The sequence below is a fragment of the Cervus canadensis genome, chromosome 1 (genome assembly GCF_019320065.1).
Source record: "Cervus canadensis isolate Bull #8, Minnesota chromosome 1, ASM1932006v1, whole genome shotgun sequence".
NCBI classification, from domain to species: domain Eukaryota; kingdom Metazoa; phylum Chordata; class Mammalia; order Artiodactyla; family Cervidae; genus Cervus; species Cervus canadensis.
In genome coordinates this window covers 12808335-12834590 of record NC_057386.1, presented here as the reverse complement: position 1 = coordinate 12834590, position 26256 = coordinate 12808335, and the positions used below count along the sequence as shown (strand labels likewise).

General features: G+C 50.5%; 1 protein-coding gene across 1 annotated transcript in view; it reads right to left on the bottom strand.

Annotated features, from left to right (window-relative positions):
* Positions 1 to 26256, bottom strand: part of TBCD (tubulin folding cofactor D) — a 142555-nt gene that overhangs the window by 105124 nt on the left and 11175 nt on the right. Inside the window, exons 6-9 of the mRNA XM_043464260.1 lie at positions 24487 to 24542; positions 16299 to 16431; positions 3937 to 3982; positions 2370 to 2502 (exon numbers count right to left, since the gene is read on the bottom strand). Coding sequence (XP_043320195.1) covers positions 2370 to 2502; positions 3937 to 3982; positions 16299 to 16431; positions 24487 to 24542 — 368 coding nt within the window. The remainder of the gene's footprint in view (positions 1 to 2369; positions 2503 to 3936; positions 3983 to 16298; positions 16432 to 24486; positions 24543 to 26256) is intronic.

Genomic DNA, 26256 nt, shown 5'->3' with positions numbered 1-26256 from the left:
AAGGGGGTAGTGGGAACTGCCAACCTGTAGCCCAACTGTCAGAAGCACAGGTGACAACTGGGACTTGCAACCAGTGAGGGGAGGGGCTGAGGGGGGAGGAGACTGTCTCGTGGACTGAGCCCTTAATCTGTGGGATCTGGTGCTGTCTCCACTGAGGCAGATTCAGAACTGAGTCCACACTGCAGGTCACCCAGAGGGTGTCCGACAACTGCCTGGTCTGGGAAAAAAACGCCCAAGAACCAGAGCAGCAACAGGTAACTGAATCAGGGAGCAGGTCAACAGGCACCACAGGACTGTGGTCACAAAGCGCCCAACAGGCAGCAGGCATGTGGCAACACCTGCTGACTGTCGCTGCTCTCCTCCAGTGAGGACACATGCTCATCACCTCACAGGAAAAGTCCTCATCACTGTCCAGCAACCAGAGACCAGACAGGCTGCCACTGGACTCTCCCTCCCGCCTTAACCACAGATCTAGACAAAGTGTACAAACCAACCGCTGGCAGGCACAAGACACCCACGGCAAGGCTCCAAGCCCTCACAGCAGGCAAGCCCTCAGGCGCACCCACTGTCCCCTCTGCTTCCTCCCAGAGGAACTTTCTAAACCACAGCACAGGAAAGTAGAGTCCAAGCAGAGAGCCACTGTCCTGATGGGCAGAAAAAAAAACTGTGACTAGTGAGATGGCTACCAAGTGGGGACAGACACTAGAGGAAGGGGGCCTGAGAAAGCACCCCGAATTCTGCATAAGTCTCCCTGGATCCTCAGGCAACTGTGAGGCGTGTTAAGATCCAGACGCGCCATCAGAGAGCAGGTGGGAGGCCAGGAGCCAGAGCCCATAGGTACCCATGTAACACCGGGCAGTCAGTGCAGTGTGGGTCCAGCAGGAGGGACTGAAAGGCCACACGTAAGACACGAGCAGCTGCTACAGGAGCAAGGGCCACATCCCAGTGGGAGGAAGTGACCAGGCCCAGGCAGACAGCAAGACAGCAAGAGGGCACTGCAGCCAGTTACCCGCCTGCCAGCCAGACTCACTCCTCCTAAGGGGACGATGACCAAAAAGGGAATGAATCTACAAGAGAACATGAAAGTACATCAGAGGGGATAAAATGAAAAAAAAGATAGGAGAGAGAAAGCAAACAACAAGACGGAAGACTGAAGCCCCCACGGTAATGATCACACCCAGTGCCCACAGCCTGAACAATGTAGCTGTGATGCTGAATTACTCTGCTTCCCGAGTAAACACTTGGAGTACTTGTGATGCTTCATTTGAAGGTGTCAAGTTGGCCGGGTCACGGGACCCAGATATTTGTTCAAACGTTATTCTGGGTGTGTCTCTGTGGGTGACTGTAGGTGAGATGAACATTTACCTTGTGGGCTGAGTAAAGCAGCTTGCTCTCCCCAGTGTGGTGGGCCTTGCCCAGTCCAGTGAAGGCCCGGGGACCACAGACGGGATCGCTCTCCCCTCAGTGAGGGATTCTTCCTGCCTTCAGACTCAGACCGAAACATCAGCTCCTCCTGAGTCTAAGCCTACCAGATCTGGAGACTCACAACCACGAGCCGATTCCTTGTGTCTCTTTACACACACACACCCACCCACACCCACACCCCCAACTCCCCCAACTGGTTCTGTTTCTCAGGGAAACGTTAACACAGTCCAGAACGTTAATCTTTTACAGCATCTGGAAAGTAGACACTAACATTAGTCTCATAAACAATTTACAGAACATACTAACAGTATGCAAAATACTCAAAAGGTATTTCAGTAAAACATCACTAATGTATAACACACTTCTCTAGAATTTCCTATAACTGGAAACATAATCAATAATTCCTCATAATCATAATCAAATAATTCCTCCCAAAACACACATATTAATACTTGAAATAAAACTGAAGACTGTTAAAAGTGTAGTACCCCAGCACAATAGAACAGGCTGTTTCCATGGGAGCCAGTAGGACCATTAAGACATCTTTTCCATCCACAGGCAGAGACAGCTCTGTCTGAGTAAACCCTAAGGAGTGAGCCTGAAACCCAGACTGAAATGACCAGAATAGAGCTTCCCCTGCAGTGTGACCCGCCAGTGATGCTGCCCTACACCAGGATGGGCACTTTCAGAACGAGACAAGCTTTCCATCTCATCAGCCCCACTTCAAAAGAAGCCCCACTTCTACCTGGAAGATGTGAGGTCAGAAAATTATCCAAAGAAAAGCTGATCCTTTCAAAACCAGAAACCCTCTTGAGACTGGGGGAAAAAAATGAAAGCAGGAGGACACATCAATTAGCCCATTGTGCCCGGCTGCCTGAAATCTCGGGCCCCACACCAGCCTCCAGACATGCCCTGGCTGCATGGTCACCGCTCAGTCTACCAACCTCCATTTGGCCACCTGCGGCTTCAGGAAGGTCAGGCCCAGCCGCTGCACGAGCTTCACCCCGAGCTTCCGGAGCAAAGTCTGGTTGCTGTCGGGGAGCCTGCAGCTGTCCAGGCACTGGAGAACGGTGGCAGCTGCGAACACAGAACATCCTGCTCAGTTTGCTGGGAAGGGTTTGTGTGATCTCCCGAACCCACCAACCCCACCGGACACGAACATCAAAACCAGGCACTTCACGGCCCCCTCCTCCAAGTCAGTGCAAAGGCCTGCATCCACGCTGCACCCCTTGAGCTCTGCTTCATAAATACCCCTTCACCTCATGTCATTCACTAAGTGCTGCTGGAGTCGGACCTGCTGCACCTTCTCACCGTGAAGCAGGCATCCAGAGATGGAATGCAGAGGAGCCCAGGGAGGGAGCGGCAACTTGAGCAGAGAGAGCGGGTGTGTGCATGGCGGGTGGAGCACACGCTAAGGGCCACGAGGACCATGCAGACAGACTTGGGTGTGAGGCTGTAAGAACAGGGAGGGATCTCCACAATCAGGGAAGCGGTGTGATCGGGTCCCCCTGCCACTAAGGCTGTTCGGGGCAATAAGGAGAGCGTCAGGGAAGGCAGAGGCGAGGAGAGCACACGAGACCATGTTTCGTGTTGAGACAAGAGCAGGGCGGTTTTCAAGCCAAGTTGTGATGGCATCTGGGTAACTCCCCAAAAGACCCAAACATCATACAGTGACCAGCCTGGGTACAACTGATGGTAACTCGAGACAGACTCGGGGTCTGCATGTACAAGTCTGTTGAGGACAAACATGTGACGATGCTCACGTTCTCAGGTGTGACCATGACATCAAGATTATGTCTCTTAAAAGAGTCAACAGATGCCAGTGGGATGACAGGGTGTCTGGGGCAGGTGTGAGGGGGAGCATGGATGAAACAGGATGCCCATGCATCAAAAACCTGAAACTTGTGACAGAAACATGAGAATCCACTATACCAGTGTCTCTTCCCTTGTGTATGTGAAATGTCCCATGATGAAAATGTCAAGAAATAAACAGACTCTACTACCCAAATCTGATCCACACATCTTCTAACGCACAGACTAAGAAATTTCTCTTGTTCCAGGTAGTAAGCCTTCCTGCAGCAAGAATGACTACATAGGTTTTCATAAGTTGAAGTTTAATCTAAAATTAAGAGAATGAGACAAAAAGGGCAAATGAGGTAGCCTTGGTGCCAGCAAGAATGCAGCTGGGATCCTAAGAAGCGAGCTGAAGACCTCAGGGCTAGGTCTACATTCCAAGTCCCCAGAATCGACACCTGTCAGTCAGGAACCCAGACCTCCTCTCGGACAAGGCCTGAGGCCAAAGATTTAGATTATTCACACATACACACACTCTCTTACACACGCACACACACACTTGTATACACAGAAGACCAAAAAAAACCTGTGACAACATTCAAATACAACAAGTCACAAATTTTTGTGCCTATGAATAAACTGTTACTGAGACACATTTGATCAGTATTTGGGCAAACTCATGTCACAAACACATCCTCACTTACAAATAAACCTTACCGTAGGGTAAACAGTCTTCACGTTTTCCATGCTTAAAAATTTGTGCCTAAAAAAAAAAGAAGACTATTAAAATATTACAAAAACCTTTACAAATTTAAAACATAAATTATCAAAACAAGTCATTGCAATCTTTCAAAATTTTTATCCTAAACACTCGCCATGAAGTAACAAGATTTGCTATACATGACAAAGAAAGAAATTACAAGACTGAAAAGAAAATCTTCCAAGTGGGCAGCATAAACCACGAACACAGCCTGAGGCGGGGCTCACGGACACACACCAGTGTTGAAATAAGGGCGCTGGCCTGTACAGAAAGGAAAGAATCGCACCAGGTTTCCAGGACCAGCAAGTAACGGAAGGTACCACAGGATAAGAAGCACAGGTTGAATTATCCCACACAAAGGTAAGGCTCCCACGAACTCATCCTCAATCTGAGTCAACAAAGGAGAAAGGGCTCCTCCTGCACTGCACACACGTGGGGCCAGCATGCCATCAAATCATCAAAAACCCGGAGTCCTCAACCTGAAATTTTTGAAAGTCCTCTGCTTTCAAGTCTGCAAAGTGAAAGTGTTAAGTCGCTCAGTCGTGTCTGACTCTCTACAGCCCCATGGACTGTAGCCCGCCAGGCTCCTCTGTCCATGGAATTCTCCAGGCAAGAACATTGGAGGGTTGCCATTTCGTTCTCCAAGGGATCTTCCCTATCCAGGGATTGAACCCAGATCTTCTGCATTGCAGATGGATTCTTTACCATCTCAGCCACCAGGGAAGCAAGTCTGCAAAACTTGTGGTAATTCACACAGGTACCCAAGCCCTTAAATGAAGAGCTCTAAAGCTGAGCACCTGTAAGAAAACAGCTAAGGAAATCCTCCTCCTCCTTCAGGAATAGCATTTAACTGGCACAGGAGACCGCTTCTTAGACCATCTGAAGGTACGTGGGCCTGACTGCCCTGGACCCTGTCCCCGAACACCAGGTCCTGCCAGCCAACGAGCTACATTGAGTTGAAATGAAGAGGGTTAACACCATCCCAGACACTTAGTCAGTGGTGTTTCACATGGTGTTTCATGTGGAGTTGCACGTGGAGTCCCAGGAGCCCTGGACGCACCAAGGCAGGCACACAAAACAGGCCACCGGGGCTCAGACCCACAGGTCCAAGACATCCCAGTACTCAAAGCACGAAGGAACCTCCCAGCCAGCAGCCCACAGCTCCACCACCATCTCCCAGCACACGGGACAATGTCCTCACCGCACCAGCCCTGCTCTGCACCTCTGCTGCAAAGCCCCTTGGCAGAAGTCACGCTCTCCTCTGTGCTCTCTGCCCTTCTCCCCCACCAACTTAACCCCAAAACCATGAGCCAGCCATCGGATTGGGAAGTTCAGGGCATTTCGCTCCCCAGTGACACACACTATAAATGGAGAAGCGACCCCCGGACATCCACAGGTCAGGTCTGAAATATACCCATTTCAGGACTGGTAAACCACTCCCTGAACACCTGAAATCTTTGCCTTTACACTCTGGATTTATGACAAGGAGGAAAGTCACCCAGATCCCCGCACTTCTTCCTGGTGAACTTTGGAAGCAGTCAGGGAGGTGGCTCTGCGGGAAGGAAACCATCCAGCAGCCGGATGAGTCTCAACGAGACGTGGAAGCCCCCGGGTGAGCCACCCACAGCCCGGGGCAGAGCACTCCACAGCCTGCTCCAGCGGCAGTGGCCACAAGAGCAACCCTCTCAACGCTGGCCGTCAGCCTCCTGGCCAGACTGCCAGGACAGGCCCAGTGGACGGGCTCAGAAGGACAGAGGCCCAGGCTGGTGGCCCTGGAGCGGGCCTGGGACCAGGAGGAAGGGGAAGGCAGGCCGCACCTCGCAGCCCACTGCTGTCCCTCACCTGCCTCGCATCCCTCCAGCTCTATCCTGGCCTCCCCAGAGAGCCAGGCCGGGCCTGTACACGGGACCCGGCAATAAAGCTTATGGGACACACCAGTGTGGTTAGATACCTCTAACTTTAAAAAACTAAATGTCAGGGTTCATGACAATAACCTGGTCACGGCGGTCTCAGCTCCAAAGTGCCTCACATACAAACCAGGACAGAGAACCCGGCCAAGGATGGGGCCTCACCGAGGGTCCAGTTTCTCCTCCAAGCGGAGCAGGGCTGGGGGGAAGGGGTGTGGGGTGCTCAAGGCTGGCCCAGCCCAGGTCCTGGCGCCAGCGCACCCTATGGTCACACACCACCTCCCCTCTGTCCTCGGAGCACAAGGCCATCCACACGGCCAGTGCTGCTGCACAGAGAAACCACCAGAGCCGCGAGGAGACAGCCGACAACACGACAAGCACGCGAGTTATGAAAGCCACTCGGGTCTCAATCGACTTTCAAAGTGAGAGCAATTATACACTTAAAAACACAAATAAATGTCTTGGTATAAGAATAATTGCGAACACAAATTTTGCCAAAATTTTCTAAAACCATGAAGCACACTCTAGTGCGCCAATAGCTCTAGGAAGTGAAGTAGAAAATCCCACTGGGAAGACAGACTATCTCAGCTTCTGAAGCACCAGAACCGCTGACAGCTCTGAGCCCTGCCCACCCCAGGCTCCACGCCGAGCCCGGGGGGCAAGAGGGGAGACCCCGCCACACACTCTGCGTTCTCTTCCAGTAGCTACTACCATCAGAATTGCTACCACGTGGGCATAAAAAAGGACGAATCTGAGCCAGTTCTATTGAGGTAGATGAACCCAGAGCCTGTTAAAGTGAAGGAATTTAGAAAAACAAATATCCTATATTAATGCATTTATGTGGAATCTAGAAAAATGATACTAAAGAATCTATTTGCAGGGAAGGAATGAAGACAAATATATAGAGAACAGACTAGTGGACACAGTGGGAGAAGGCAAGTGTGGGATAAAAATGGAGAAAGTAGCATCAACAGATATATCTACATACATGAGAAGGAAATGGCAACCCACTCCAGTATTCTTGCCTGGAGAATCCCATGGACAGAGCTCTGAGCCTGGTGGGCTACAGTCTATAGGGTCACAAAGAGTTGGACGTGACTGAAGCAATTTAGTAGGCATGCATGCTACATATACATGTGGATATGTACACACACACACATATATATCCGCATATATATTGATACATATAAAACAGATAGTTGGTGAGAACACAGTGACCCCAGTCTGGCACTCTGTGATGACCTAGACAGGTCGGGTGGAGAGAGGGCAGGGAGGTGATATATGTATTAATTATGGCTAATTTGCATTGATGTGTGGCAGAAGCTTCCCTGATAGCTCAGCTGGCAAAGAATCTGCCTGCGATGCAGGAGACCCCAGTTCAATTCTTAGGTCAGGAAAATCCGCTGGAGAAGGGATAGGCTACCCACTCCAATATTCTTGGACTTTACTTATGGCTCAGCTGGTAAAGAATCCTCCTGCATTCTGAGAGACTTGGGTTCAATCCCTGAGTTGGGAAGAACCCCTGGAGACGGGAAAGGCTACCCACTCCAGTATTCTGGCCTGGAGAATTCCATGGACTGTATAGTTCATGGGGTTGCGAAGAGCTGGACATGACTGAGCAACTTTTACTTTCAGCAGAAAACAACACAATATTGAAAAGGAATTTTCCTCCAGTTAAAAAATAAGTTAGAGAAAAGAATTATTACCATGCGGGGAGAAAAAACTTTTGTTTTAAAAATTAGTCCTCAAAATCAGCATGCTGATTATGTGAAACACCCACTGAAGTATTTAGAGGCAGAGGAGTGACTTAAAACAGTTCAACAACACAAGTGTATGTGGTTGTGTATTTTAATATACACAAACACGTGCACACCAACACATACAACATGCATACATAAAGTCAGGAATTCAAGGACTTCACAAGAGTTCACAGAAACCAAAAGGATAACAAAGGAATTTTATAAACAACTTTATGACAACAAGTAAAACAACTCAAAGGAAAGTGACAAACTATGAGATTCCAAATTAGCAAAAATGACTTAAGAAACAGAAAATCTGAATGGACCTGGATCATGTAAAAAAAAAAGAATTAGTACTGCAGAATCTTTCCAGAAAGAAAACCCCAGGCCCACGTGGCTTTATAACAAATTCTAGCAAACGTGTCTTGTGCAACATGCGTGGAGAATCCTCAGCACATTAGTGGGCAGAGTATGAGAAACCCCCTTCGAAAACTCATTTTTATTCGTCCTTGGTGACAAGATCAGCAGTTTAGGGGCGGTGTGTCTGTCCCGTAAGCTTTACTGTTGGGGTATGAGCTGTCTGGGTCCCATGTGAGGGCCTGGCCTGGTTTCCAGGGGAGGCCGTGGGAGAGATGGAGGGAGGAGAGGCAGGTGAGGGACAGCAAAGTGCTGGGCGGTGCAGCCTGCCCTCTGCTTACTCCTGGCCCCAGACCAGCTCCACGGCCTCCACCGGGACTCTGTACACGGGAAGGGAAGGGTCACAGGAGTTATGGATTCTCCCGTGAGTGGACTCAGAAGGGCAAAGGGGGTGCACAGGAACAAGAATCACAGAAGTCCGGGGCTTTGGTTTTGTTGGTTGGTTGGCTTTTCCACAGGAAACGGGGCCGTCTTCACTGGCCTTCCCTCCTGAAGGCACACGGTCCAACCCAGCGTGCGCAGAGGATGGTGACCCTCAGCAAAGAGAGGAAGTGGCCCACAGAAACACTCTGGTCTTCAGATGGTCAGGAGAAGCCATCAGCCAAGCCACTAAACGGGGAGGGCACCCCACTTTTCACGGATGCATAAGACACGAGCCAACTGAAGACCACTGAGGCTGTCACCCCACATAGAGACAAGACCATACAGCACGCACATCTGAGGCGAGATGACTGTTCCTGCTCTTAAAGAAACCAGCCCAGCACAAGGCGCAAAGAGATGCATTTCTCAGTAATCACTCTCAACCACCACACCTTCCAGTCACCACCCACCCAAGCCGGCTCTTCTGCCCGCTGTGCAACCAGCTTCCCTCCCCGGGACATGTTCTCCAGCCGTAAATCACAGGCTGTCAGCTGCTGGAAGCAAGTCTGCCCGGCTGCCCGAACAGGAGATGCTGGTCTGAGGCCCCTGAAGGCACCACCAAGTCAAGGCCAAGAAAAGCAGCTCCACCCCAGGCTCCAGGAGAAAGGGGCCCACGCCACGCAGCTCAGGGGTGCCACGAGTACCCAAGAACCGTCCTGCGAGCTGACGAGCACTGGCACCGCGGGACTCCTGGCTGCACGACGGCCCCCTTCCCCGTCCCTCAGGACGCCGTGACATCGCCAGCAGACGGGACAGGGCCAGGAAGGGCAGCCTCCCCTGTTCTGTGCCCAGGAGGGCACCGGGCCCCAGTACCCCTGTTCCTGACATGCACACACAAAGAGGACAACGCACCAACACTTCAGTTCCCGACTGGACGCCACTCCGAGCTTGCCTGACGGTCCTCGTGCGAGCCAGAGCCCAAGCAGGGCCACACCTTCCATGGAAGGCAACAAAGGCTAACTGCTCAGCCCCCTTCGAGTAAACCCAAAGGCACTGTACAGAGGGATTCTCTTAACTCATACTCCAGGCCCCCTCCCAGCAGGTCAGAGAAAAAACCCCACCACACCCCCTATTCCACCACCCCCTACTCGCCCCCCCCGACACACACACACACACGACTGGAGGCTTGCAAAAAATAAAAGGGGGGGAACATGAAAGGTGCCATCATCTCCCTAAGAAATCAAAGTAAGCTGAAACTGGATGAGGGAGCACTAAGAAACACAGAACTGACCTGAAGGCCATGCCCAACACGTTATGCTGAGAACAGGTCTGAGGGAGGGGAGGGGGCAAGCCAGCCCGCCCAGAGGCACCTCCAGCCTCAAGAAGCAGCAGGACATCTGTTTTCTTGAGAGTGGTGCCTGCTATATGTCTTCGGGGCAACATACATTAAAGGGAAAAGAAAAAAACTTTCTCAACTATAGAAAAATTCTAATTGCTGAAGTTGTTTTTTCAATGGTTGGGATAAACAGCTGATTATTATCAGCTAGGACTCAGAATGAAAAACTACAATTCTGATAAAACACATTTATTAATACATCAAGTAAATTTAAAAGGATTTTAAGTACATAAATACGTAAATAACAGTTGACAGTTATAAAGAAATGTTTAAACAATCAAAACAATCACATCCAGTTTTATCTTCCCACTGTGTGTTCAATCTTTCCCTAACAGTGAAAGCCCAGCAGTAAACACACACCTTCACAGGCACGCAGATGGAGCCCCGCCCCAGCCCCTGACCGCAGCTTCCAGAGTCCCGTCTGGAAGAGGAGGCGGCACAAGAGCTCAGAGGACACCTGACCACATGCCCTCCTGTCTTCAGATGTCAGTCTGCTTGTGACGATGCGTTCTACCACCTTATTAGCCGCCGAGCTTTCTCAACCGTTCTGAACAGAACATGGACAGGGCAGGACCCTAACAGCAAGGTGCATTCAGGTGTTCCCACTGAAACAACCGCTCCCCAGACCCGAGCACGTGGGCAACCTCTGGTCTCACTACGCGGAGGGGCCCAGCTTTTCTGGGCAGGGGGCAGATGACTGGGAAGCCATTCGGGTGGCTCTCACCTGACCCGGCCACCCTGACGAAGCCTGGTCAGACACCACAAACCATGAGCAGCCACACAAAGGTACGGGCACCGGCAGGCTTTCCACCACCCCAATACACCAATTTCAAACACCATGAAGCTAAAAAGGCTCAAAGCTCTTCTCTTAAAAGGATCCCAATCAATCTGAAGAGCAGTAAAGATGCTGCTGCACCTCGACCTCCACACTGGGAAGATAAACCCCGAAGATGGGAAAGACCAGGAGGAACAGTCTTGGAGGCAGAGCCAGACCAGCGGACTTCTGATCCCTCCCAAACGGGCCTCACTAGGACCAATGACTTTACTGCTGAAGATTCTTCAGACGAAAATAGACTCTCAATTGACTGATGAGTACCAAGAATACTGACTGCACGTCCTACTTGCCTAACACATGACAAACAAAGGATACAAAATGCACAATTCCTATCCCAGAAACTGAGAAACGATCAACATCGAGCTTGCCCAGCTCCCAGAGCAGAGGTCAGAGGAGGCGGCTGTGATCCCCAGAGAACAGTCCCAAGCAGAGCTGGCTAGGACGCAGGAAGGGGCAGGTGCCAAGTTCAGGAGCCGAGCCCAGCAAGAAGACAGGATTATGTGCAGAAGTGAGACAAGAGGAGACACAAGGAGAAAGGGGAAGAAGAGCCTCGCCTGGGACCAGACCAGCAGGGCTGAGCCTACTGCACCGAAGGGCTTTGACGGGGCAGGCCAGTGGGCAGCAGAAATGAGCACGGGACGCAGAACACCCAGAGGCAGCACCCCTGCCCGGAGGGACCCTCAAGATGGGGCCAGCCGCTGAATGGAGGGAGGGCAGCAGCGGGCAGACACCCGCGCTCGAGGCGAGGACCTGGGTGGAGGATGGGGGGGGCACGCGGGGGTGGCCAGCGTGGCCCGGTGAGCACTGGACCAGTAAAGGAGGGCCGGGCCGGGGAGACACCTCGCGCCTCGTCCCCGCCGTGGGGCTCAGCACTGGACTTGGCCTGGGAGGGCACAGACAGCACCGGCCGGCACCCTCCTCTGCTGCGGGGCCGCACTCAGAACTCGGGCAGGAGGAGGGCAAAGCCTCAGCACGACAGACACTGCCTTGAGCTGTGGAGCCTGAAGCACCAGAGGTGAGCAGAGTCAGGGCCCTGGGAGCGAGGACAGAAACCAGGGACGGAGGTCAGGGGAGACTCAGGCACACACAGAGCGCGCTGGAGGGCAGGGGAGGGTGGCCAGGCAGCCGGGTGGGTGGGGGCTTCGAGGCGGGCAGCCGGGTGGGTGGTGGCTTCGAGGCGGGCCACCGCTACCTGGGCGGAGGGACACGGGCAGACAGCCTGCGTCTGTCTCCCACAGGGCACAGCGCGCTCTGTCTGTCTCTCATCCAAGGGTCGGGGGCGCTGCGATGGCCGAGTCCCTTCCCCTGCAAGCGTGGGCCCAGGCTGGGCCGCCGGCGAGGGCGCACCTGTCCTGCAGGACACGTCACCCCATCACACAGCAGGTGTACAAACCAGGCCGCCAGGGAACGGAGGCCAGCCTCACACAGTGCGTGTTCCAACAAGACCCGTGCACTGGGCCGCCCGCTGCGCAGAAAACAATGAGTCACGTGAGACGAGAGCGGCCTCGGCGTTGGCTGCTCCACATCGCAGACACACGAGGAAACCGAAGGTACCTTATTTCTGCTGAATCCGACAACAGCGCATGAACTTTACATAAACGTGCACACCCTGAAAATGGCCACATTCAAAGGACTCCTACCCCATGTTCCTCCACCCAGAACCTTGCTCCAGGCAAGTGCTGTGACTAAAAAACCCAAGCAGGTTTGTCTGTCCTCTGGCCAAACACCTTAAAGGAAACCACAGGGTGCTGTTTCCAAAGAACCGAGAGGACAGGCGTCACATCCCCAGGAGAGAGGTCCTGCGTGAGCCAGCGCCTTCTCTTCACATCCTGCCCCTTCACTTCCCCGGTTTTTCATGTTGTCTGTCACCACTTCACCCTTTAACAAGGTGTACCTGTGACAGTGATAGAACGGATAGAAGCAGCCTCACTGTGAAGGGGGGACACACCCCAGAGGCTGGCAGACTGTCCACTGCCAGGGCGGCCGTCACGGAGTGGCAGGGCGGGGCGCACAGAGCACCCCCCGTCCGTCCGTCCGTGAACCTCCAACCTGCAGGGCCAGGGCGAGCACGCCACACGCGCCGGCGGGAGCAGAGCGTAGCACGTCCAGATGGCCAGCAGCCCCCGTTGTTAATACTGTGCTTCCTTCCCTGGAATTTCCTAGATTTCCACTAACCCTAATGCTTAAAGAGGGCCTAAACCAAAGGGTGTTTCAAAGAGCTAGAATTAAGGGGCCTTCCAATGACATGAAGCTGCCGGACACTTGCTTCCCTCCCACAAAAGTTAAAAAAAAAAAAAAAAATCACTGCTGCAAGAGGAATATGCTTCAAGGGAAATAAAAATCAAGCCCCAGTTTCGACAGTACTTGTTACGAGTCCACCTGTTTCGCCTAACCCACACTAATGAGCAGGTGGACAGAGTGAAGCCAAGTGCATCAAAGAGAGGCAGACGGAATCCTGGGGCGCAGCACGCCTGCAGGTTTCATCATGCACAGCGAGCGCCAAGCCTCCCCGTTCAGGTCTGACGAGCTCATGGCGAAACCGCTCCTGCCCGGCAGAGCTCAGCTCCAACACTGCTTCCTCCTGCCTGGGCGGGCGGCGGCGGCGGCGGCAATTAGACCAAATTTCTCCTTCAAAAGGAGGGAAAGGAGAGAGGGACATGACTCCAGAGACACCCTAGGGTATTTCTTTTTCTTCTGTCTCCAGAGGAACCACCGGGCTTCTAAGGCTCCAAAAGAGATGGGCCTGCCCCCGGGAGCACAGGAGGGCCACCTCCCCTGGCAGGACTCTCGAAGCAGGTAATACCCTCGCCGAGGGCACATCTCCCCAGAAAGCACTGGGGTGTGGCTGCCAAAGCACCTCAGCCCACAGGGCTTCCTCCTCTGGGCCAACACTGGGGCAGGGACATGGGGTTCAACTTTGCTAAGGCTTTGAGAAAATCACTTTATTCCTCAGGAGGAAGACAAAACAGGCCTTCACTCCTCCTGAGTGTAAAATGGGGAGGCCACCCGGTATAAAGCCCTTCCCCACTCGTGGCCGGTGAAAGGGCCGGCAGGAGGGCCAACACCTGTGCCCCACGTGTGGAGAAGGAGCAGAACTTGGGAACAACCTAGAAACAAGCAGTGAGAGGATCAAAAATGTTTTTTTTTTTTTTTTAAAAAAAGAGGACCTCTGGGCCCAGCCATAGCAGAAACTGGGCAGAATGTGACCCCACGACCTTCTCAAGCCAAGAGGCCCCAGCACCCCGAGGACTTGAGTTGGAGAAAGCCACAGGACCGCTCGCTGGTGGCCTGAGCACAAAAGCCCACCGCCACCAGTTTTGGGCAACGGACACAGAGGCCCCACCAGCTGCAGGCCCCAGGGGTGGTCACCGCTGGCTCCAGTCCCACAGTGGAGGCACCCACAGCCCAGGTGCCCTGACCTGAATGCGGCAACGGCCTCAGGAGGGGTGGCTTCTAGGCCAGGAGGCGCTGCCAGGAGACCCCTGGAGGTGCTGCCAGGAGACCCCAGGAGCCTGTCAAGGATGCAGATTCCAGACTGGGCAGAAGAGGTCTAAAGCAGGACAAAAGTGAGTCAGGAAGCGGCACCCATGTCTGGACGGGTCTACCCTGCAGGCCCAAGTGGACTGACAGGCTCAGCAGCGTTCGTCAGACCCTTGTTTCTCTATGACCTAAGACTTCTCAATGTGACTCACGCAAAAAAACTAAGAATCCACTTACACTCAAACCTTCAAATAAACCATCTCAGCCCTATTCACCCATTCTTCACCAGGGCTCGATGCCCTACACACGCCCACCCAGGAACCCTACAGCAAGAGCGCGGTGACTAGACCACTCCCTCCCCTCTACTCCACACTCAGCACCGTAATCGGCCAGCCTCCCCCAGCACTGACCCCCAACAAAGCAATAAAGTCCTCCTGAAGCACCTCCCCACACATGCAGCTGGAACGAGAGTTGCCTGCAGCCACAGACTGATACCCATGTTTCATCAATATGACAGGTGGGTATGCCATAAAAAATTTCTAGAAGACCTCAGAAACACAGGAAATATATTTAAATTGTTACACTTTTAAAAAAAAAATCTATTGTAGCAAGGAAGTTGAAAATATATGCTCAAACAAAATCTTACACACAAGCTTTCAGATCAGCCTTATTCAGAGTATCTCAGAATTCTGAGTAACTACAATGGAGTATTAAGAGGGAAGGAGGCACTGACAGGCTACAACATGGAAGTCCTGTGGAAACATGACGCTAAAGAAGCCAGATTCAAAAGGTCACACTGTACACGATTCCACTTGTAGGAAATGTCCTCGATAAGCAAATCCAGAGAGACGGAAAGTAGGTCACTAGTTGCCAGGAACTGGGGGTGCTGGGGGGGTGGTGAGGAGGCACTGCTCATGTGTGGGGGTTTCCTTCTGGGGTGACCAGAGTATCCTGGAATCAGACAATGGTGACAGTTGTACCTTGCGCATGTAAGAAAATAATCATTGAACTCACACACTTTAAAGGGTGTATTATGCAAATTATATCTCAACTTTTCAAAAACCATTGTAACAACATATCACATTTATTTACAAAGTGAAAGGACACATGAAAAAACAGACATCACCTCAACAGACTACAGGAATTCAGGACAGGTTTTATTTTACAAGGTTTCTGGTTGTTGTTTTTTTTAATGTCTTGAGATAGTCTCATCATTAAATGACAGTCCTTCCTCACGATATTGTGAATGAAAAGACACAGATGAGAGAACATTCTAGGAGCGGAGGAGGCAGGGCAAAGTGCTGTCTTCTGCTTCTCCCACCTCCTGTCCCTCCGCCCCGGGCCATCACGCCATCAGCCCCACTTTCCCCAGGCCCTCTCGCCTCCTACACCCCGTCAGAACCTGCCACCGCCAAAGAGAGAAGATGGGACGACACCCAAGAAGATGACATCACACTGAGTCATCGCACAAACGCCCCCCTTTAAACACAGCCCCAAACACGCTGCTCTCCTCCAAGCGGGCCCTGGGCCCTCCAGCCTCAGAGACAAGGACAGAGTCGCCCACTGCAAGGACCACAGGGCCCAGGGAGGGGAGCCGTGACCCCAGAGCTTCAGGTGTGGCAGCCTCCCCCGCCCCAAAGAATTTAAACTAACCTTTCCTCCCCGTCTATACTAGAAAAAGTACCACCAGACAAGCAAAGCAGGCAGCCAGGAAAGGGTAGAGGTCCAGTCTGCACTTGGTGCAGTGACTACAAACACCCAGGGCATCTGAACAAGAACAAATTCCAAAACCTGCCTTATTTCCTTCACGCTGGTTCTAACCATTTTCCTCTGTAACAAGCCTAAGCAGCAGGAAGCCCGAGGAGGACACTCCCCTGCCCGCCCACTGGTTCTGGCTCTGGCTCAGCTCTGCGGGCACCAGTGCCCCCTGGCGGCAACGCACAGCATCACCAGTCCATCCCCTTCACCTGGGCAGAAAGCCCATCGCTAACAGCACAGGGCCAGCCCTGGGTCACAGGGCCCAGTGAAAGCAGCAGAGGAAAGAAAGATGTTGTCGGGATTCAACATCTCCTGTGTTCCAGCCACTTCACAATGAAACCAAGGTATTAAATAGGGCTTGTCCCTGCCGTTCCCACAACCCCAAGGACTGACTGCTGAAGCCCCACAGGGGCAGTTTCCATTTTACCAGGGCCTGCAGCGTCCCGTCCATGGCGATGACCCCCTCAATGGTCTGGAAGGAGGAGCGGGCCAAAGTGTACAGGCTCCAGTCCAGGAAACTCGCCATCTTCTTCTGCTTGACATCAGGCCGCGTGACAAACCTGCCGGAAGGGAACAGACAGGTAGTGACAGCTCAAACCTGGCCCTGGCTGACAATAGCCCACCCTTTCCTGACCCACCACCACTCTCCAATGAAGACCCTGGCCCTCGGGTGGCGATTCCCACCACCACCACCACCTCTCTGGGGTCTCACACAGACAATCCCTCCCAGCTCCCACGTCCCGAGCCCCCGCTCATCCCGAGGCCCCATGAACCATAGGCCCACCTTCACACCCAAGCCCAGCAACGCCCACTCCTTGGCCCGACTTGGCATCCCTTTCCCGTGGGACTCCGCGCTGCCACCTGCGATCTCCCGCTCCACACCTGCCTCAGGACTCCTTCCCCATCCTCTCCGCCTGCTGCACAGCCCCACGCGGAGCGCCGGCCGTGTCCACAGCCCCACTGTCCCCATCGCAGGCGCGTGCTCCCCACGTGCTGGCGCTCGCCCACCCTCTTGCACGCGGTCTGGGCCGGCAGCCACCCTTGGGCTCCCACACTGAAGCCTGGGCCCCCTTCACTCCTCTCCAGCCAGCGCACACGCCCGTCCCCCGGCTCTCGGGCTGAGGCTGAGCCCCATCCTCCATGGGAGCCTGCAGCCTGGGGGCAGAAACACAGGAAGCAGGCAAACAAGAAGGAAAGAGCTGAGGGGAGGATGGGAGGCCCAGGGGCAGCATCAGGGAGGTGACCTGTGAGGACTGCTCGCTCTGCCAGGGGCAGGCACTCACAGGGCGTGAGTCCCTGGGCCCAATACCACGGAAACACGCCAGGTCACACTCGCCCCGGGAGCAGCATTTGGCAAGCCCAGCACCGTCCTCTGCACCCTGCAGGAGCCTCTCATCCTGACCAGAAGCCCCCCACCGCCCCCCACAGGCCCCTCTTCACTCAGCCACTACCACCCAGCGCTAGAATTATGCTGCAGCCACATGGAAGGTCTCTGGGTCAAAAAAAACAAAGCTGCCATTACTGTCTTCCGCCACCCCTAACAGGGCGCACACCCAGAGACACGGTCACCAAGGATTTACCAAACTTTAGGATGCTGGTTACCAAGGAAAACTAACATGCCATACCCTCAAGACGTCTTGTTTTGGTGGGTCTGGGAAAAGGGGCCAAAAAGTTCACAAAATCTGCACTTCAGGGGGATCACCTAAAATGGATAACTGATGATATATACCCATCTCAATGTCCTTGGCCTTGTTTAAAGCCCTTTGATGGGGGGAGGGTGCAGATAGGATGAAGGCCACACCCACAGCGATTTGATCCTCAGCCTGACGTCTGATCAGCCCACAGGCTGAAGACAACAGCCAGCCGGCAAGCACCACACAACTCCAGCTGGCACGCATCACACCACGTGGGCAGGCACAGCATCCGCAGCGGGGCAGCCCTCGGGACAGGCAAGGGTGCAGGCACAGAGTGGCCCACAGGGCCGGGACCCAAAGCCCCACTCAGAGACACAAGTCACGGCGCCGGCCACTCGGGGTCACACGCCCTGCTTCCTCCACCCGCTCACCTGCGGAGTCAGCAGGAGCCCAAAGTTCTGTGTGCACCCTGCAGTGGCTGACTTCCATTCCTAAGCAAATCACACAAGGGGAGTTGCCAACTCACAGTAAAACACCCAGGGCTCCTTTAAAAGGTTTAAACAAGTAGATTTTTTTTTTTTCTTACTAAAAATGTAACGTTGGCAGCAGAGGTCCTAAAGTACAGATAAGCAAAAATGGAAAACTACACCACAGATGTAATGCCCAGAAAAAGACCTTTCTGCACACACTGAAATCTCTCTGAATCCTAGGCTTCCTTACTTTTTAGGAAAACTTACATCACAAATTAGGTCCACTGTCAATGTGGAGCCCAGAAAACACACGTGAGTGTTTTCAGGGATCCCCCTTGTCCTTCTCTCAGGAAGGTAAGCTCCACAGAGTGAGCAGCAAAACCTTCTAACAACAGGACCAGACCTACCAGGGGGACGAAGTGCAGAACACTGGTGGGACGGACACACCACTCATCGGCACTGTTACCACACGGCACCTGGCCCGAGAGTGAAACAGCACAGGTGAAGTGACAAACCCTATTCTGTGTAAGAACTTACTGTGTATTTTTAAATAAACAAAGGAAAAGTGAAATGTTCATAAAATGGTGAATTTAGTTACAAGAGGGAAAAAAATCTATTATATACCCTATGACAAAAGAAATTCCAAATGGATTAATAATTCTATATGAAACAATAAAAAGCTAGAAAAATATCAGTCAGTTCAGTCGCTCAGCCATGTCCTACTCTTTGTGACCCCGTGGACTGCAGCACGCCAGGCCTCCCTGTCCATCACCAACTCCCAGAGCTTGCTCAAACTCATCTCCATCGAGTCAGTGATGCCATCCAACCATCGCATCCTGTCGTCGCCTTCTCCTGCCTTCAACCTTTCCCAGCATAAGGGTCTTCACAAATGAGTCAGTTCTTCGCATCAGGTGGCCAAAATATTGGAACTTCACCATCAGTCCTTCCAATGAACATTCAGGACTGATTTCCTTTAGGATGGACTAGTTGGATCGGATCTCCTTGCAGTCCAAGGGACTCAAGAGTCTTCTCCAACACCACAGTTCAAAAACATCAATTCTTTTGCACTCAGCTTCCTTTATGGTCCAATTCTCACATCCACACATGACTACTGGAAGGAAAAACCGTAGCTTTGGCTAGACGGACCTTTGTCAGTAATGTCTCTATTTTTTAACCTGCTGTCTAGGTTTGTCATAGCTTTTCTTCCAAGGAGAAAGCGTCTTTTAATTTCATGGCTGCAGTCACCATCTGCAGTGATTTTGGAGCCCAAGAAAATAAAGTCTCTCACTGTTTCCACTATTTCCCCATCAGATGCCATGATGTTAGTTCTCTGAATGCTGAGTTTTAAGCCAGCTTTTTCACTCTCCTCTTTCACTTTTATCAAGAGGCTCTTCAGTTCCTCTTCGCTTTCTGCCATAAGGGTGGTGTCATCTGCATATTGATTATTGCAGGTTATTGATATTTCTCCTGGCAATCTTGATTTCAGCTTGAGCTTCATCCAGCCTGGCATTTCGCATGATGTACTCTGCATATAAGTTAAAGGAGCGTGACAATATACAGCCTTGACACTCCTTTCTCAATCTGGAACCAGTCTGTTGCTCCATGTCCGGTTCTAACTGTTGCTTCTTGACCCACAGACAGGTTTCTCAGGAGGCAGGTATGAGGATCTGGTATTCCCGTCTCTTTTAAGAATTTTCCACAGTTTGTTGTGATCCACACAGCCAGGCTTTAGCATAGTCAATGAAACAGAAGTAGATGTTTTTCTGGAATACTCTTGCTTTTTCTATGATCTAATGGATGTTGGCAATTTGATCTTCAGTTCCCCTGCCTTTTCTAAGTCCAGCTTGAACATCTGGAAGTTCTTGGTTCACATACTGTTGAAGCCTAGCTTGGAGAATTTTGAGCATTACTTTGCTAGCATGTGAGATGAGTGCAATTGTGCAGTAATTTGAGCATTCTTTGGCACTGGAATGAAAACTGCCCTTTTCCAGTCCTGTGGCCACGGCTGAGTTTTCCAAATTTGCTGGCATACTGAGTGCAGCACTTTCACAGCATCATCTTTTAGGATTTGAAATAGCTCAGCTGGGATTCCATCACCTTTGTTCATAGTAATGCTTCCTAAGGCCCACTTGACTTCGCATTCCAGGATGTCTGGCTCTAGGTGAGTGATCACACCACTGTGGTTATGTGGGTCATGAAGATCTTTTTTGTATCGTTCTTCTGTGTATTCTTGCCACCTCTTATATCTTTTTGCTTCTGTTAGGTCCATACCACTTCTGTCCTTTATTGTGCCCATCTCTGCATGAAATGCGTCTTTGGTACCTCTAATTTTCTTGAAAAGCTCTCTAGTCTTTCCCATTCTATTGTTTTTCTCTATTTCTTTGCATTGATCGCTGAGGAAGGCTTTCTAATCTCCCCTTGCTATTCTTTGGAACTCTGCATTCAGGTGGGAACATCTTCCTTTTCTCCTCTGCCTTTCACCTTGGAATGCAGAGTTCCAAAGAATAGCAAGGGGAAATAAGAAAAATATGATTCTTTGCAAAATCTCTTATGAGAGTAAGCCTTTAAGCATAAAAGTAAAAAATAAATAAAGGAAAACAGTTACCATGTTGACTTTAGAATTAAAAACTTCAGTCCAAAGAAGAAGTAAAAGGCTACCATCTGGGCTTCCCAGGGGGCTCAGTGGTAAAGAATCCGCCTGCCAATGCAGGAGTGGGTTCAATCCCTGGCGCAGCAAGACCCCACACGCCATGGAGCGACTAAGCCTGTGCTCCAGAGCCCGGGAGCCGCAGCTGCTGAGCCCGAGCGCCTGTGCTCCACAACAAGAGAAGCCAACACAGGGCAACCAGAGAGTAGTCCCCGCAGCAACACAGACCCAGCACAATCTTAAATAAATAAATTTAAAAAAAAAAGGTCACCAACCACCTGGAGAAAATATCACACCCTCCTTGAGCTAACATCCTTCACAGAGAAAGCGCACACTAGCAGAAAAAAAGCACCAAGAAACCCACAGATATTAGAAATCAGATTACAACACAGGACATAAAATGTCTGAAATAAGATTAATGTGTTGAAACTCACCAGCGATCAGTGAAATAAATCTAAACGTGAGTAATAAATAAAACAATGCACAATCCAGCTGGGGGAGCAGGGTTGTGCGTAAGGCTGCCTGTGGTGGAGGGGTTTTGAAAACTTGCTCCCAAGAGTCACTGGTGCACAGATTCAACAACGTCCTTGTGTCCTGTGGCCACCTCTAGGGCACTATCCTAAGAAAATAATCCCAAATATCAAAATAGGTTTACAACCAAAGCTAGTCATTACATCACTACTGATAAGAGGAAGATGTGAGGAAGCTGGTTAGAGTAAAAACAGTGGAATATAAAGGGGCCATTTAATCAGTCATAATGTGAAATTAAGTGAAAGAACAAATGTTAATTCATGAGACTGTGCTACGCAAATTCCATACAGTGACAGCACAGAAAGACAAAACAAAAAAATACAACACATGTATTGTGTATTATAATTATAAATGGGTAGGGTTTTCCTAATTTTCTATGTTCCAACTTTTCCACATGGAACATACATTGATTTCATAGCAAGATAAAAACATCTGCTTTTTAAAACTAATATAATCAGGAAGAATAAAGGCATATTTTTTCATTGATGAGTTTCTGTACAATCAGGAAGAATAAAGACATATTTTTCCATCCACAAGTTTCTGTAAAGTAACATTCATATTCAAATGTCTTGGCATATTTAACAAAGTTACAGAACGTGCAGCCCATATTTAAAGGTTCTGGTTAATAAAAGCAAACAGATGCAGCTGCAAATAAACTACACATGGTAAGAGGAAGCATTCAAAGCTGATAGGGTATGACAGGCAGCTCCCTCATGAGACACCAGAAAACAGACGCCAGCGGGGACAAAGGCCACATGTGACTACTCTTCATACCCAGGGTCTCACTGTTAACAGCTCACCAAAAAAAGACTGAGAAACAGGCGAGTCAGAACCCACCTAGAGCAGCTCTAGACCTGAGGTCATCTGCCCTCTCTAAGGCTAAAGGAAACTGGGTGCACCTACAACCTAGCAAAATCAGCTGGAGCTCTTTTAATGAGCTAACAACCTGGCCGCAACCTCACAAACGCCAGCTTGTCCAACCACTAGATGGCGCAGGAGCAGCCAGTCAGCACCGCACAAGCCACCAGGGGTCTCTGGCTATCAGCCTTCTGGAGGACACCCGCGACGGAGAGAAGGAGGGTTTAGGGTTTCACCCCACAGGTGCAGTACCCCACCAGGTCAAGCTCAGCACAACGCTACCAAATCAGCACTGCTGATGAAAAGACATGACGTCTCATCTAACAAAGAACGCTACCAAATCAGTACTGCTGATGAAAAGACATGATGTCTCATTTAACAGAGAACGCTACCAAATCAGTACTGCTGATAATAAAGACATGACGTCTCATTTAACAAATTTAGCAAACATTTGTAAGATCACATGCTATGTTGATAAATACTGGGAAAAAGGAGACTTTCAACTTGATCAACCTTTCCAGTAGCTGCATTTAAAACCCCTAGAATGTTCATTCCTCTTCTAGGAATTCATCCCCCAGAATCAATCAGAAATCAAACAATCTCACAGAAAAAGAGGTCAGACTTATGGTTACCAGAGAAAGGGGTCAGGAAGGGGAGCTGGAGAACGGCAGTCAAAAATTTCCAGCTATAAGATGAATAAGTACTGCAGACGTGACAGGCAACATGATAAATGTAATTAACACTGATAAGTGTCACATAATGAAAGTTGTTCAGAGTAAATCCTGGGGGGGGTGGGGGGGGGCGGTAGGGAAAAAAGGAGTTATGAGATTACATGAAATTACGTGCGTCAAACTTCTGAAAACTGGAAAGCACTACAGAATATGACGAGTCTTTCATTCAATTTTTAAAAAAAAAGTAAATCCAAAGTCATCACAAGGAAAGAGTCATCACAGGAAAAAAAAATTTTTTTCTGTATCTTTAATTTTGTATCTATGTGAGATGATACCTGTTCACTAAGCCTACTGCAATAATCATCTTATGATTTATGTAAGTCAAGTCTCCATGCCGTAAGCCTTAAACTTGTACAGTGCCATATGTCAATTATGTATATCTCAACAAACCTGGAAGGAAAAAATAGAGCCAATCAAAAGAGTATGAAGTTTCATGTTGAGTGTCTGAGGCGGTGCTAATTTTACTATCAAAAGGTCTACTCATGCAGCGGGACTGGAGAAAGAATACATCACACCTTCATCGCGTCTGGAGGACTGACCAAAGCTCCAGGCCGGCCTGCCGGCACCAGGATCAAACCTGCAAGTGCACCCACGTGCCAGGGATCGACACGCCCACCAGCAGGGGAGAACAAAGGCCCCAGCAGTTACGTCTCTGGGGATGACAGTACATGCGAGTCTTATTTTGCACTTTTATCTTCCAAAACACACGATTACTTTCACAGTTAGAAAGAAACGCATGCTTTTTCATTCCTTGTTAAAACCATGAGAAAGCTCTGGCGGTGACTTTCTCCTCACCCAGGAAAGGTGTATCAGACATGTTCAGGTGCTTCCTTCTTCACTCCTAAAATCAGCCTCTTGAATTCAGGCTCTGCCCAATGGTTTACTTACACAAATACATACTTACTTAAAGTACTTACACAAATACTTCCTTCAATGCCCCTAAATGCCCCATAAATCAAGCATGTCTCTTCCCACCTTGCACAAGATCATGGCTACATACATAAGACAGGGTGACCCTGAAGTGTTGCCACAATCAAGACACCCAAAAGCTCTTACAGCCAGTTTTCAACTTTCATAAACATGGAGGGGGGATAAAAGTCAAATTTTTTAACTCATTTACACTCTACACATACTTTAAATCACACCATACAAAAGATTTATAAAAACTGCTTTCTTCCATTCTCATATTCCATGAAACAAGTCTACGCAGTTTTCATACCCATCTTTGGCACCTTTTTTTTTTTTTGAGACTTCAGGCCCTGCTGCCTGGGTCGTCTTACTCAGCTCATCAGAAAAATCCATCTTAGCCTGCTTCAGGCAGACTGTTTTTAGTTAACATGCAATGTTTGGGGATTTTTATCCCCAGCCATAATGATGCAATCACAGCCCATGATCTCCACAAACCACAGTGTAGACTGCTAAGTGACTTCCAAAGGCTCTTTTAACTGACACCCCCCTAGAGGAGAGGTCTGGCCCCAAGAAAGTGCTACACCTGTTCAAAATCTGCACTCCCTTGATGGGCCCACGAGCCACTAACCTGGCATCGGATAACCCTGAGACCCTAACCAGCACTGACGGTGGTCACATCAGGTTCAGGTTCCCTTTCCCAGTGCTGGGTTTCCTCAGGGAAAGCAGCCAAGTCCTCAGGACCGCAAAGATTCCCCAGGCCTCTCAACCGAGTGTCCTCTCTGATGACAACAGAGACACAGGTCACAGACTGCAAAGAGTCTCAGAAAGCACTTACTTGGACACAAGGACAGCAGCTGCATCTCGGGCCTTGTCACTGACGACCAGGTAGGACTACAGGGAAGGGTAAAAGGACAGGCGTCGTTACCACACGATGCAAACATCAGGGACCCACTCAGCCACCTGCTCCCACACCCAGCGGATCCGCCTAAGTGCAGGCTCAGGGGCAGAGGCCAGACTCTGAAGCTGCACGGACCACTCATGAATGTGGGCTCAGGCCTGCAGCTGCCACACATACGCTCACCCTCAGGGGAGGGCCCAATCTGCACGCAGCATGTGGCCACACTCCTTGAAACGTACATTTGCAAATGTGGCTGAAAAATGAAGCATGTGTGTTGCTACCCAGAGTGCGCATGGACAGGCCTGGGGCCCGCCAGCACCACGGCATTCAGAAGAGCTGGGAAGCCCTGCTCAAACACAGGAAGGCTGCACTTTAACGCAGGGACTCAGACGTTCCTGAGGTTTCCAATTCTCAACTGCTTACCAAATGATATATTTAAACGACCTTTTTTTCTGAAGGAGAAATCTTTAGAAACTGGGCCTCTCCTCGGGCAATCCCACTTAGGAGACAAGCACCCAGAGGGTAACCAAACTCAGCTAGAAACAAACCACCCATCTAGAAAAGACTATTCATATTTCAGAAATAAGGATACAGTGGTGCACCTTTTCCCCTAACGACTCTGAGGGAGATGTCTACTTACTGACGTGAGACATTCAGACCAAACAGCTCCAGGGAAAAGCAGGTCCCAGAGCAGCAGGACATCAGGGGCCCCTGTATGCGTGGGCCACACGGAGCAGCATAAAGAAGGCTGGGAGCCAAACCCCTGTATTCAAATTTGGATCCACCATGTGTGAGAAAGAGAGCTGGCCAAGTCACTTATTTCTCACACATGTTGCCTCCTCAGTAAAATGAGGATAAAAACAGTGAACTGTCTCATTAAGCAGGATGAAAAGCCTCTTTGAAGAATGTCTGGTGCAGAGCAGGCACCCAGACCAGCTTAGTTTAAGTGTGGTGGGCAAGTTCTAAGATGGACCTTGGTCCTGCCCACCAGTGCCCACGCCCTGTGTAATCCCTCCCATGTGGGTTGGACACGATGACTTGCTTCTAACCAAGAGAATTTGGCAGGAGGTAGGATGTCACTTCTACGATGAGGTCACACTAATGTGTGACCTCTGCCTTGCTACAGACCCTGCCCCGTGCTGGTTTTCACAGAGTAAGTCGCCATTGTTTGGGGCGGGGGTGGGGGGTGGGGGGGTGGCTGGGGCTGCATGGCAAACAGCCAGCAAAGCACTGAAGCCCTCAACCAACACCCTCAAGATCTGACTCCTGCCAACAACCATGAGAGCTTGGAAGCAGACCTGTCCCAGGTGGGCTCAGCCCGCAGCCTGGGGAGACCTTGAGAGAGGGCCCAGCAAGGCCACGGCCAGATTTCCTGATTCACAGAAACTGTGAGATGAAGAACGTGGGCTGTGTTAAGTCATTTAAGTTTAGGGTAATATTTTCCACAGCAGAATATACAAAAACCTATATCTACACACATAATGCATGCATCAGGAGAACCTTGAAGAAAAAAAAAAAATACACGTGTTATCTCTCAACACTAGTAGTTGAGAGATTTCACTTTAATATTTTTCCTGCTTTACTTTCTGATTTTCCTATGATGATCATGTATTACTTACACAGTGCTAAAAATTAAATTTTAAATGGACCTTTAATTTCTCTTATCACTGCCCCCAAAACCCCTTTTTTGCTATCATCAGAGTATCT